Source organism: Coregonus lavaretus, assembly GCF_964263955.1.
Source record: "Coregonus lavaretus genome assembly, chromosome: 22".
NCBI lineage: Eukaryota > Metazoa > Chordata > Actinopteri > Salmoniformes > Salmonidae > Coregonus > Coregonus lavaretus.
In genome coordinates this window covers 45,815,924-45,831,115 of record NC_140009.1, presented here as the reverse complement: position 1 = coordinate 45,831,115, position 15,192 = coordinate 45,815,924, and the positions used below count along the sequence as shown (strand labels likewise).

Sequence of the window (15,192 nt, the reverse complement as noted above, 5' to 3'; positions counted from 1 at the left end):
CATACAGGTACTTGTTCACCACACTGAATCAGTGTTTAATCTAGAAATACATGCTTCGCATTGCAATACATGTTCTTGTAAATTCATTGCTTTCCACAATGCAATGCTCACATCACTTTCCGTGTGATATTGTTGTTCATTTGTTCAAATATATTTGACTATGACCTAATCCGACTGCTCTGAATTCATAATCACTTCACGGTTTGGTGTTAACCTACCGATTTTCAACTGCTTTGCCTACTGCAGATTAGGAACACTGTCATGAAAATGTATGGTTGGGAAGTCTAAAATGAGGGTAACTCCCCTTAAGGTAAATGTCTGTGTTCTGAGTGGCAAAAAAACAAAAAATGTTTTATAACATTTAGATATGTGCATACTGGCTTTCCTTAGGCAAACGCATTTAGAAGGGAAAGAAGTGGAACCAATTAATACTTTTCTTGCTCTTCAATCAAAACAAAACCTTCACAAAGTGGTGCGTTTTGCCCCAAAATGACCCCTGAGGATTAGTGTGTTCTCATTTGTCAGTAATTGACCCTAACATACTCCCTTTAAATTGTACTATTTTACTCAAATATATACTGTAATGTACTACTATTATGATGATGACTATTATATGATTTTACTTCACGGTAAGTAGAGCAAAATGCTGATGTTGACAAGATCAGAGACCCGTTCGTTCCTTTTTCAAACTCCCCGACGGTAGATGGCGCTGATGAGCGCCACTGAACCATATGCGCTGCACCCCGAAGTTAGTGACAGAAGAAGAGATACTATTGCTGCGAAATACAAAAACGGTCACTACCTCAAGAAGTCTGATAATAAATTGAGCTGAGAAGAGATATGTAACAATGAAATGTCGTCCAATTGAGTACTCACTCTCTTAAACTTTAAATCTTGAAGTAAATTATTTGTTTGTGCGTGTGAACATGATTTAGTGTGGTGAATGTATTCCAAATAATTTAACATAAATACAGGAAATGATGTGCAAAAATCAGCCGCTTTTGCAAGTCAAATCTATGCTGGACAAATGCACATTATTTTAATGACAGTTTTTTGATTACATGTTTTGTCTGCGCATTTGTTGGGTCGTATGTGACCGATGGTTAGCGAGCTCTCGTTTGGTCATGTGTTACTAGCTAACGTAGCCTAGACTAGCTAGCTAGCTAGACATTTGCACGCCAAAAGACAGGAAGTGATCAACCAGTGTCTCAGTGTTGAAGACATGAAAGACAGATAGCCTGCTCTGTTTAGAAGCCTCTTAGGTGAGTCGGCAGGCAAAAAAAGGAAATGCCAAATGATGTCTTCACTATGACAAACCTCTTTGTTATGAGCCTTGCTTGATGATATTTCAGTATTTGTCTTTCAGATCAATGAACAATTCCACAGGCTCACCGCAAAGCATCTTGAGGCAAGGTTTATGCAGGACACCCCTAAGCTGCTGTCCTTATTCCATTCCAAGGGAGGAGTACTTTCAGACAGATTGCGGGTCATGCTGGATGGTAAAGTATCCTCAGGAAAAATGCACTGTTTTGTATTTAGCTGGCTGATGTTCGGTGCTGCAATTTAAGCCACGGGCCCCACTGTGCTATTGTACACCTTTTGCTAAAATAGGATACTTGGGTCAGTGATTTCATATATTTCACATGCACAGATTGAATCCAATGAGATCATTGATTTTATTCTATATCAGGGTCATGATGTGAGTTCAGTGAGGAATTATTGTTCAGCTTTACTGGAGGTGGCCTCATTAAAGACTACCGTGTGGGGGCAATAAAGCATTTTCATCCATGGATATTCGATCACGTGTGTGTGTGTGTGTGAGAGAGAGAGGGAGAGAATGTTCACTGCAATCTGATAACAAATAAGGGCATGTCGTAATCCAGGTGGAATAAAATGTGTTCCCCACATTGACACAATGTCTGTATTTGTGTGTTATTTATTTTACAGGAAGCTGAGGGGGGTCATTTCCTGCAAGACCTTGCGTAACATGTAAAGCAAATCTATGCGATCAACAAGGAGGGTGCCGTGGCGAGTGATGGTCCAGAGGAGGTAGGCGTCTTCCTTAAGTGATCTCCGATCTGAGTTTTGCAAAGGCTTCTGCCATTCTTCTTGGCATGACATACAGTGAGGGGAAAACAGTATTTGATTAAATAAAAGACACCGGTCCACAGAAGCAATCAATCAATCAGATTCCATACTCTCCGCCCTGGCCAAGACCAAAGACCTCTCCAAGGATGTCAGGGACAAGATACTTATTTCCCTCATTAAAATGCAAATGAATTTATAACATTTTTGACATGCGTTTTTCTGGATTGTTTTGTTGTTATTCTACATTTACATTTTAAAATGTAAAATGTTATTCTGTCTCTCACTGTTCAAATAAACCTACCATTACAATTATAGACTGATGATGTCTTTGTCAGTGGGCAAACGTACAAAATCAGCAGGGGATCAAATACTTTTTCCCCTCACTGTATGCTCTGAATCTCAGCCACCCCTAAAAGCCGGAGTACACGTTCAAGGCATTCCAGAAAGTGTTTGTGGAGCTGGACTGCTCAAAGCTCACAGTCAAGATGAATGGCCTCAAGAACAAATGACTGTCTTAAGCAGAATGCCAGGCCAGAGGACAATTGTCATAGACTGAATGTCAGGGTTACTTTGTAACACCTTCGTAGTTAAACGCTGAGGTGCCTTTTGGAACTCTTCTCTCCCTTCATTTTTTCTGGTAGCAGGTCAGGAACGGTGTCCTCTACCACAGGCCCGCTTGTTGTTGGTGAAGCCGCCTGGGGCACAGAATCTGTGCTGGGACCAACCTCTGCCTACCGGGGGATGGCCACCAAGAGGCTGGGCTCGAGCACATTGCGGTCTGGGACCCCGTCCCCGATGGGCCCGTGGCGGTCATCTAGGCTAAAGAGGTTAGAGGGTAAGGAAGACACGTTTATTCTGCAAGGTGTGTTTTAAAGGGTCACTGCCACAGTATTTTCCATTGTGTTTTTGTATACAAGAGATACCAAATAGGTGTTTTTAATGAAGGATGTCATTGTAAAATGTAATGTCCATTTTGTTCCCATACAGTTGCGGTTTGAAATGTCCATTTTTGAATCCGTTGTACGTACCATTTTGAGGTTTCATCATCAAGGTACACACCTTTTACCACTGGTATTTTGACAATTCTACCATCAATCAATCAATCAATGAAGTGGATCTATAATGCCCTTTTTACATCAACAGATGTCACAAAGTGCTATGCAGAAACCCAGCCTAAAACGGCAAGCGATGCAGATGTAGAAACGCGGTGGCTAGGAAAAACTCCCTAGAAAGGCACAAACCTAGAGAACAACCAGGCTCTGAGGGGTGCCCAGTGCCCTTCTGCCTGTGCCGGGTGGAGATTACAACAGTACGTGGCCATTAAGGGCACATTTCTCTCCAAGATGTTCAAACGTTCATAGAAGACCAGCAGGGTCAAATAATAAGCACAGTGGTTGTAGAGGTTGCAACAGGTCAGTCGGTACAGTCGGTACATCAGGAGTAAATGTCACTTGGCTTTTCATTGGCGGCCATTTAGAGGTTGAAATAGCAGCAGGTGCGGTACAGATGAGAAATGTTATAGGAACAAACGAGTAAAAGTGTTTAGATTATTGGGATTGTTCAATGTTTTGGCATTGTAGGTTGAAAAATATCCCACAGTGCAAACACGAGCTATCTGAGCGTCCATTTCCGTAGGTATCCATGGTTACTATGAGAATATTTTGTTCCCCGTGACGTCTATGGGGTTGAAGCTCCATTGTATCTCTCGTAAGTAATGGTTCTGCCCACAGAGATCCTATACTAGTGTCACACCCTGGTGTTGGGACTCATTATTGTTTATCCAGGGTGTGTGCAGTCTATGTGTTTGTGTTCTATGTTGGGTGTCTAGGTTGTTGTTTTTCTAGGTTTGTTCAATGACTCCCAATCGGAGGTAACGAGTGTCAGCTGTTCGGCTCGTTATCTCTGATTGGGAGCCATATTTATTTCTGTATGTTTTCCTGTGGGGTTGTGGGTTTTTGTTTCCGTTACGGTGAGTGCACCGTGGAACTTCATGATCGTGGTTTATTGTTTTATCGTGCTTTAACTTAATAAAGTCTACGATGTTCACTCAACACGCTGCGCGTTGGTCTGCTCCTTCACACGATCGTGACAGAAAAACCCACCATAAGAAGACCAAGCAGCGTGTCAAGCGGCAACAGGACCCAGCTCCTAAGGATTCATGGACATGGGAGGAGATTCTGGATGGTAAGGGGCCTTGGGCACAACCGGGAGAATATCGCCGTCCTCGTGAAGAGCTGGAGGCAGCTAAAGCCGAGAGGCGGCGATATGAGGAGGCAGCAAGGAGGCAAGACTGGAAGCCTGTGGGTACTACCCAAGAATTTCTTGGGGGGGGGCTAAGAGGGAGTGTGGCGAAGTCAGGTAGGAGACCTGCGCCTACTCCCTGGACTGACCGTGGAGAGCGAGAGTACGGGCAGACACCGTGTTACGCAGTTGAGCGCATGGTGTTTCCTGTACGCAGGCATAGCCCGGTTCGGTACAGTCCAGCTCCACGTATCGGCCGGGCTAGATTGAGCATTGAGCCGGATGTCATGAAGCCGGCCCCACGCATCAGTCCACCAGTGCGTCTTCTCGGGCCGGCGTACATGGCACCAGCCTTACGCATGGTGTTCCCGGTTCGCCCACATAGGCCGGTGCGGGTTATTCCACCTCCCCGTACTGGTCGGGCGACGGGGAGCATCAAGCCGGGTAAGGTTGGGCAGGCTCAGTGCTCAAGGGGGCCAGTACGCCTGCACGGTCCGGTATTTCCGGCGCCACCTCCCCGCTCCAGCCCAGTACCACCAGTACCTACACCACGCACCAGGTTTCCAGTGCGTCTTCAGAGCCCTGTGTCTCCTCCACGCACTGGCTCTATGGTGCGTGTCTCCAGCCCTTTACCACCAGTGCAGACACCACGCACCAAGCCTCCTGTGTGTCCCCCGAGTCCTGTGCGTCCTGTTGTTGCTCTCCGCACTAGCCCTGAGATGCGTGTCCTCAGCCCGGTACCTCCTGTTCCGGCACCACGCACCAGGCCTACGATGCGCCTCAGACGGCCAGAGTCTGCCGTCTGCCCAACGGGGCCTGAACTGTCCGTCTGCCCAACGCCGTCTGAACTGCCCGTCTGCCCAACGCCGTCTGAACTGTCCGTCTGCCAAGAGCAGCCAGAGCCTTCCGCCAGACAGGATCAGCCAGAGCCTTCCGCCAGACAGGATCAGCCAGAGCCTTCCGCCAGACAGGATCAGCCAGAGCCTTCCGCCAGACAGGATCAGCCAGAGCCGTCCAGCCGGGATCCGCCAGAGCCGTCCAGCCGGGATCCGCCAGAGCCGTCCAGCCGGGATCCGCCAGAGCCGTCCAGCCGGGATCCGCCAGAGCCGTCCAGCCGGGATCCGCCAGAGCCGTCCAGCCGGGATCCGCCAGAGCCGTCCAGCCGGGATCCGCCAGAGCCGACCAGCCAGGATTCGCCATTCAGCCTGGTACTGCCCCTTAGTCCGGTACTGCCCCTTAGTCCGGTACTGCCCCTTAGTCAGGTGCTGCCCCTTAAACCGGTGGGGGTCATTTGGAGGAGGCTACATAAGCGGGAAGTGACTATGGTGGGGTGGTGGTCTAGGCCGGAGCCAGAACCACCACCGTGGACAGACGCCCACCCAGACCCTCCCCGAGACTGTATGCTGGTGCGCCCGGAGTGCGCGCCTTTAGGGGGGGGTACTGTCACACCCTGGTGTTGGGACTCATTATTGTTTATCCAGGGTGTGTGCAGTCTATGTGTTTGTGTTCTATGTTGGGTGTCTAGGTTGTTGTTTTTCTAGGTTTGTTCAATGACTCCCAATCGGAGGTAACGAGTGTCAGCTGTTCGGCTCGTTATCTCTGATTGGGAGCCATATTTATTTCTGTATGTTTTCCTGTGGGGTTGTGGGTTTTTGTTTCCGTTACGGTGAGTGCACCGTGGAACTTCATGATCGTGGTTTATTGTTTTATCGTGCTTTAACTTAATAAAGTCTACGATGTTCACTCAACACGCTGCGCGTTGGTCTGCTCCTTCACACGATCGTGACAACTAGTTAGTGTTGTAGTTCCTATTTCTACGGTTTTGCCTACCTGCAGCAATCAGGATTTACCTGCAGTGTTGATTGCAAATCCGTAATTTCTCATCTCATAATAACAGATGTTTTGCAAACCGTTGATGTTTAAATAAATGGATTCCCGGTGTCCGGATACCTTTTCTCTTAAGGGATCTGATTGAGTGAATCCAAAGTAAAAATGTGAAAATTTTTCTGACTTGGTCTGAATACGTAATAGGATGAATCATTCAGGTAAAATAACACAATTTCTATTTGAGTTGAATCAACATAATATCATCATTTTTTACCTCTATCATCTTTACTCTATGTATTGGACCACATCTAAACAACTTACTCAAGCTTATCTACTCATAAAAACAAGCAAAAAGATCTACTCAATATTATGACGTGTGCTTTTGTTGACTGTAATAGCTTGAGTACATTCCACAAAGTCATTTTTTACAGTGTATCTAAAGACACGTTTGTTGTGGTGATGCACTTTTTCTTTGACGTTGAACTTGCATTGAACAGACAAATCCATTTCGTTACAACCCTTTTGTAGTATGACTTAGGAATATTTGTTGATGATCCTAATGTCTATGCTTGAATAGTAGGGGTGTAACGATTCGTTTTAACAACGATTCGATTTGTATCACGATTCGTGGTTGTCGATACGATTCAAGGACGATATTGGTTCATTTAGAACGATACGATCCGAAACGATTCAGTGACTTGAAATCGATTCAGTAACCTTTTAGCCAAAAATTCAACCAGTGTGACTGAAATAAATACCTGGTAACCAGTTGCATTTTAATGGCTGGCAATAGTCTTGATATTTTTAACAGTGTTTCATGACTCCATGCAGACCATCTGGTATTATGAAACTTACCAAAAGTCTCACAAGTCCGTCTGTTATGGCCTGTGCGGTTCGGTCAGCACCCAATTCAATCAGTCCAATAAAGTCCGAAGTAAACTCTCCGTTGCTTGACACAGACACAATGTAAACCATTTCCTGCTCAGTTTTTGTGATGTCCTCAGATCCATCAAAAAGCATTCAGTAAATGAACATCCTCAGAATAGGAAGACATGGGACGTGCGCGTTTAGCTTTATGGAAAGAGAAAAATATTAAACAGAGCTTGCCGCTGTTCTTCATTCAGCTTTGCGACTGGACATTTATTCTCGGCTAGCTTTTAGCAATGGCTTGCGCCACATTCGTGTGCTCCTTGCTCTTTTCATGTTTGTCAAATAAAGGATGGTTGAAATTCTTTGAGCCTTTATAAAATGCACCTGTTTTGTCTGCTAGATGTGGATTTGAGCGGCAAATCTTGCACCACATTTCAGTGCGCTCATCGTTAGCTTCAAGCCACTTTTCCGAAAAAAGTATTTTCTTCGGCTCTGGCTCCAGTTGGCGTTTCTTTGTAGGTGGCGAAACGCAAAAGAAGCTTCTTAATGTCTGTTGCTTTTTGGACATCCCTGACAGTAGTTGACAAGCAACATGTCATGTGTAAGGTTAGATGAGAAGATCGGTCAAGTACGCAAAGGCGCGTAGTAACACAAGTGGCATTACGCATTCCTGATTTTTGTCGCGCTTGCGTATCTGCGTACCAGTTATGTGCACCCCTGCATATAAAGTCTGACGTGCTTAAATCCAATGGGTTATTTCCTAGTATCGATACAATCGATTTATTACATTTTAAAACGATGTTAGATCGATATATGTTGTCCAAAAGGCCAACTCGCCGAGCACGGATCGATGTAGTTGGATCATATGAATATAAATCGATACATTGATGTAGTAGATGGATCGTTACACCCCTATTGAATAGTGATTGGTTGTTGGTGAAATATTGTTGAGAACCCATCGTTTCCTGCCCTTTTTTCACTATTGAGCAATTTTGAAACATTTGTTTTGCTATTGGATTCATAATGGTGACCTGGGACAAGTAATTAGTGAAAACCAGAGTTCAGCAGTTGCCATTAAAGCGATCGAACCAAGTCATCCTAATAGGCTAGTATTAGCCTAAAGCAGGGTTTCCCAAACTCTGGGCACGTTTTGGGAGTTTTTGCCCTAGCACTACACAGCTGCTTCAAATAATCAACTCATCATCATCAAGCTGGAGTATTAGAATCAGCTGTGGAGTGCTAGGGCAAAACACAAAACGCAAAACGCGCACCCCTTGGGGACCCCAGGACCGCGTTTGGGAAACGCTGGCCTAAAGAGCAAATACTGAAAGGGAATCACCATGATGTGCAGTACCCACATTTAACCACAAGATGGCCTCCGTGCTCCACTGTAAAGTTTTGGCCTCTGCATGAGTCTCTCAGCAGCACTGCGACATGGGACTTTCAAAGTAAGTTGGCATGCAATGTTTTTTCTGGACTTTTCTGTTTTTTTCTGGACTATTATTACACACAACTAATAGTGTAAATTATTCATCTGAACACAATTCTTGTTACTATTCGGCCTATATTATCACTCGTTTCTTTTCCCCCTCCTTTGTAAAGCATTTTACTGTGCTACTATAGTTCAAAGGAAGTGGATGATGCCAGATGGTTGTGTATATACACACACACACACACACAAACATTGAAGCTAGACTTCAGGCAACTAAAAGGTGCAATACGTAGATTTTAGACGTGTTAGTGAACAACATACATGGTGGCTAATGTAGAGGTGTGTGTATACATGGAACAATTGTGCCTTTTTGATGGAAATATGGAGGGGGCTCTTAAAAGAGCCTTTGGGGGATTTTCGAGTGAAGGTCATCCTCATTTATGCGCGTTCTCCGCGAATACGGCGGGCCAGCTGGATGTCCTTGGGCATGATGGTCACCCGCTTGGCGTGGATGGCGCACAGGTTGGTGTCCTCGAACAGGCCGACCAGGTAAGCCTCGCTAGCCTCCTGCAGGGCCATCATGGCGGAGCTCTGGAAGCGCAGGTCGGTCTTGAAGTCCTGGGCGATTTCTCTCACCAGGCGCTGGAAGGGCAGCTTGCGGATGAGTAGCTCAGTGGACTTCTGGTAACGACGGATCTCTCTCAGAGCCACGGTGCCGGGCCTGTAACGGTGAGGCTTCTTCACACCGCCGGTGGCCGGGGCACTCTTGCGAGCAGCCTTAGTGGCGAGCTGCTTCCTGGGGGCTTTGCCACCGGTGGATTTGCGAGCGGTTTGCTTGGTTCTGGCCATGGCGCGTCTCTGCATTTCGAGGCTATACTCCCGACTGTCAGTGTGCTTTTGCCAGCGCGCAGTGTGTAGTTGTGTGCAGGCAGTGTACTATTGGCCTCGTTTGCGATAACAGGCTAGCATTAAAATATAACACAAGATTTCACTCTTGACTTTGACGACTATTATTGCGCGCAAAGGGCCAGCAGTGTGCTATTGTACGCACGCGCTTAGTGTACTATTGTTTTTGGCGCGCAGTGTATTGTGATGTGCGCGCGGTCCTAAAAAAAAGAAGCAAAGCATCCCTTCCAGTAACCGACAGAGGAGTCCTCCGCAACGGGCCAATCGGGGTGGTGGGGAGATGGTGTCCAATCAGCAGATGCCACTGCCGGCTTTATACATTTCACATGGGCATTTCGAGGCTATACTCCGACTGTCTAAGAAGGAAGCTAGCGCCATGGCCAGAACCAAGCAAACCGCTCTCAAATCCACCCGTGGCAAAGCCTACAGGAAGCAGCTAGCCGCCAAGTCGGCAGGTAGCTTAGTGGGTAAGAGCGTTGTGCCTGTAACCGAAAGGTCGCTGGTTCTAATCCCAGAGCCGACTAGGTGAAAAAAAATCTGTCGATGTGCCCTTAAGAAAGGCACTTAACCCTAATTGCTCCTGTAAGTCCCTCTGGATAAGAACGTCTGCTAAATGACTAAAATGTAAATGTAAGTCTGCGCGCAGGAGCGCCTCCCCGTTACGAGCCCTGCCAGCGCCTGGGGAGAAAAATCGCCCAGTTCTTCAAGATCGACCTGCGCTTCTAGAGCTCCGCGGTGATAGCCCTGCAGGAGGCTAGCGAGGCTCACCTGGTCGGTCTGTTCGAGGACACCAAACTGTGTGCCATCCACGCAAAGAGGGTGTCCATCGTGCCTTAGGACATCCTGATGGCCCACTGTATTCGCGGAGAGCGCGCGTAAATGATGACCTGATCTCCAAAATCCCACCTCCATATTTCCATCAAAAAGGCACAATTGCTCCATTTATACGCGCACATCTACATTTCTAACCATGTATATTGTTAACTAACCTGTCTTAAAGCTACGTATTGCACGTTCTACTTGCCTGAGGCATTGAAATAAAACGCATAAATCCTAAGGGATTATCTACAATAGTCAAAGACGCGCGGCAGGCCGAAATACTCCAGCCAAATAATTGGCCAAATCAGGAAGGACAAAGGAAGTCTCGGTGCATGCGTTGCTTTATAGCACAGTTGAATGGACAGCACTTCTGCTTCATCTCCACTCACGAGACGGGTAATAGAGGAGCTCCGTGGTGCTGAAATGTACAAAGTTGTCCACTATCGGTATATCTATTTATTATGGCCATCGAAATGTTAGCTATTCAAATCAGATCCAACAATTATATCAAGGGATTAGAAATCCAAGGTTTAAAAACAAACGTGTCATTGTACTCAGAGGATCTAGATACATTTTCTAACCTCTCTGGAATACAACCACATTATGATAAATGTACTATATAAGGTACTGACCTTCCTGTAGCTCAGTTGGTAGAGCATGGCGCTTGCAACGCAAGGGTTGTGGGTTCGATTCCCACGGGGGCCAGAATGAAAAATGTATGCACTCTGGATAAGAGCGTCTGCTAAATGACTAAACTGTAAATTGGATCACTGACAATACAACTTGTAGTTTACCAATAAAATGGTCTTATGGTGATGTGGATACATATCCCAAAATAAATAAAATTATCTCACTCTATTAAATGTTAATAGAAAGTTAGCAAAAAAATACAAGATCTTGCTACCAAGGAAGGTAAAAATACCTGTCTATTTGTGGAAAAAAACTAATAGAAAAAAAAAATATTTATTGATATTGTATAGCCTTACTTGTTGATATCTCAGACGACCAGAACCTTAATAATAATCACCATACTTACTTCACATAGCACGGACATATAGTAGACTACTGACACTCACTCCTATGGAATGGGTATGGGGACTGGACACGCCGGGACCCAGACCCTACTGTTGTCGATCACACATATTAATGTCGTGTTCAGGGTGCTATCAGAGTTATCGGAAATACCTAGTTCCGACTGGGAAGTTTCACTTGAATGACCCTCCAAGTAGGAATTACAAGTGAGAAATAGTGAAAATGTTGTTGCCAATCTTATTGGTTTAAGAATTGTTCCGACTTCAAAACCACTTGAACACAATCATGTGGGAGTTACAACTTCCCATTTTCCACGAGAATGTGAAGTTGGCATAATACAGCATTCAAGTGCTAGTCGGTACTAGGAAACGGACATTTCTGACTTGCTAACTGGTTGAACGCGTTACAATAGCCTAAGTATATAATATGATTGACATAACCACAATAGAAAGGCCTTGGAAGTGCCATAAGTGAAAGCCGACATATTTCATTATTTTTACATTAACCTCTTTAACATGTATTAAATGAATAATTAAGAAAATTGTGTAATTTAGACTCTACGAAATATGAAATGCATTATGAAGAAAATCGTGTACTGTTGCCTACACGGAAAAGGGGCCTTTCTGACCAAAAGTGCACCAGTATCCCAAAGTATTAATCGAAATCAAGCATAGAAAACAGCGTTAGCATTAATAAAACAATTTTTCCCACGAATTAAGTTGCACGTAAATGTGTGTATTTTCTCACAAATGATGTTCAGAAAATCTCAAACAGTACATAGGCATACAACTACAATGTTTGAAACATTATTAAATAAAGACAACATTTCTGTATATTCATAACGTTTAATTAGCCATAATAAAGAAAATAAAGAAAAATAGGCTATCCGTTTATGGTTGTTGTGTGTTAAATTGCTGTCTTTTCGCACGAATTAAGTAGCACATAAATTCGTGTCTTTTCACACAGAAACGCACGAAATCTGCTGAAATACATTATGCTACCTGTGGTTTTCTCGAGCACGGTTATATGTCAGACATTTAAACGGCGACGGATAGGGGAAAGCAAACCCCGTATTGAGTCAATACTGTCATCTATTGGTAAACATAATCCTTAACGTAAATATCCCAGGTTAGTACACAACGATTTTCCTTACATGTTGTGCTAGGTCCTGCAGGACATCACCCCCTTCATCTTGCTGGGGGAAAAAATAACACACAAACACAGACATTTTTCAATGTTGGGAACAAATTTTACATGAACATTTAAATCAAGATGGATTAAGAGATGCCCAGGCTGATGCGCAAAGGCAACTACGCCGAGCGTGTGGGTGCTGTCGCACCAGTGTACCTGGCTGCCGTGCTCGAGTGCCTGACTGCTGAGATCCTGGAGTTGGCCGGAGACTTGCCCGTGCAAACAAGAAGCCCCCATTACATACTCCCCAAGAAGACCGTCAAAGCCAAGTAAATTAGCTACTGAAACTCAACCTCGAAAGGCTATTTTAAGAGCCAACCAATTGAGTGGGTGTATACACAATTATGTCGACTATTTCTTACATACATGGCACTATATCATGTTCCCACATGAGGCCATGAATGAACAATAACACCTACTAGGCCTCGTTTGCCATAGCAGGCAAGCATTAGATTAGAACACAAGATTTCACTCTGGACTTTGGAGACTAATATTCCGCATAAAGGGCCGTCAGTGTGCTGTTGCGCGCGCACAGTGTGCTTTTGCCGGAGCGCAGTGTGTAGATGTGTGCAGGCAGTGTACCATTGGCCTCGTTTGCCATAACAGGCTAGCATTAAAATATAACACAAGATTTCACTCTTGACTATTATTGCGCGCAAAGGGCCAGCAGTGTGCTATTGTACGCACGCGCTTAGTGGACTATTGTTTTGGGCGCCCAGTGTATTGTGTTGGGCGCGCGGTCCTAAAAAAAAGAAGCAAAGCATCCCTTCCAGTAACCGACAGAGGAGTCCTCCGCAATGGGCCAATCGGGATGGTGGGGAGATGGTGTCCAATCAGCAGATGCCACTGCCGTCTTTATACATTTCACATGGGCATTTCGAGGCTATACTCCGACTGCAAATCCACCCTTGACAAAGCCTACAGGAAGCAGCTCAACGCCAAGTCTGCGCACAGGAGCGCCTCCCAGTTATAGGCCCGGCACCGTGTCTCAGAGAGATCCGTCGGCCACTGAGCTGCTCGTCCGCATTGTGCCCTTCCAGCGCCTGTGGAGAAAAATCGCCGACCTGCGCTTCCAGAGCTCCGCCGTGATGGCCCTGCAGGAGGCTAGCGAGACTTACCTGGTCGGTCTGTTCGAGGACACCAAACTGTGTGCCATCCACGCAAAGAGGGTGACCATCGTGTCCTAGGACATCCAGCTGGCCCGCCTTATTGGCAGAGAGCGCGCGTAAATTAAAATGGCCTTAAAATCATTAGGAGCTATAAGGAATAAGTCAACTCATCATTCAAGTAATATAGGGAGGGATCTTAGCACCACCTGCTGGATCAGAAGTACTCTTCACCGTAGGCTCAGAGAGCCATCATCTCTCAACCGGTGCAATTTTCATAAGTATGTGGTAAAAAAAAAAATACAACAGCTAATCATATAGGCAGTGGTTTCAAAACTCTAAGCACATGTTCAAGTAGAGCACACCAAATCATACAGGTACTTGTTCACCACACTGAATCAGTGTTTAATCTAGAAATACATGCTTCGCATTGCAATACATGTTCTTGTAAAGTCATTGCTTTCCACAATGCAATGCTCACATCACTTTCCGTGTGATATTGTTGTTCATTTGTTCAAATATATTTGACTATGACCTAATCCGACTGCTCTGAATTCATAATCACTTCACGGTTTGGTGTTAACCTACCGATTTTCAACTGCTTTGCCTACTGCAGATTAGGAACACTGTCATGAAAATGTATGGTTGGGAAGTCTAAAATGAGGGTAACTCCCCTTAAGGTAAATGTCTGTGTTCTGAGTGGCAAAAAAAACAACAATGTTTTATAACATTTAGATATGTGCATACTGGCTTTCCTTAGGCAAACGCATTTAGAAGGGAAAGAAGTGGAACCAATTAATACTTTTCTTGCTCTTCAATCAAAACAAAACCTTCACAAAGTGGTGCGTTTTGCCCCAAAATGACCCCTGAGGATTAGTGTGTTCTCATTTGTCAGTAATTGACCCTGACATACTCCCTTTAAATGTACTATTTTACTCAAATATATACTGTAATGTACTACTATTATGATGATGACTATTATGATTTTACTTCACGGTAAGTAGAGCAAAATGCTGATGTTGACAAGATCAGAGACTCGTTCGTTCCTTTTTCAAACTCCCCGACGGTAGATGGCGCTGATGAGCGCCACTGAACCATATGCGCTGCACCCTGAAGTTAGTGACAGAAGAAGAGATACTATTGCTGCTAAATACAAAAACGGTCACTACCTCAAGATGTCTGATAATAAATTGAGCTGAGACGAGACTAGGTATGTAACAATGAAATGTCGTCCAATTGAGTACTCACTCTCTTAAACTTTAAATCTTGAAGTAAATTATTTGTTTGTGCGTGTGAACATGATTTAGTGTGGTGAATGTATTCCAAATAATTTAACATAAATACAGGAAATGATGCGCAAAAATCAGCCGCTTTTGCAAGTCAAATCTATGCTGGACAAATGCACATTATTTTAATGACAGTTTTTTGATTACATGTTTTGTCTGCGCATTTGTTGGGTCGTATGTGACCGATGGTTAGCGAGCTCTCGTTTGGTCATGTGTTACTAGCTAACGTAGCCTAGACTAGCTAGCTAGCTAGACATTTGCACGCCAAAAGACAGGAAGTGATCAACCAGTGTCCCAGTGTTGAAGACATGAAAGACAGATAGCCTGCTCTGTTTAGAAGCCTCTCAGGTGAGTCGGCAGGCAAAAAAAGGAAATGCCAAATGATGTCTTCACT

At 44.8% G+C, this 15,192-nt stretch overlaps 1 protein-coding gene across 1 annotated transcript; it reads right to left on the bottom strand.

Annotated features, from left to right (window-relative positions):
* Positions 1–8,896: 8,896 nt before the first annotated feature.
* LOC311149969 (histone H3.2-like) lies at positions 8,897–10,842 on the bottom strand (the record flags this gene model as incomplete). Its single annotated transcript, XM_084187185.1, has 2 exons — positions 8,897–9,247; positions 10,816–10,842. The coding sequence occupies 2 exons, from the start codon at positions 10,840–10,842 to the stop codon at positions 8,897–8,899; spliced, it is 378 nt and encodes a 125-aa protein (XP_084043311.1).
* Between the last annotated feature and the right edge of the window lie 4,350 nt (positions 10,843–15,192).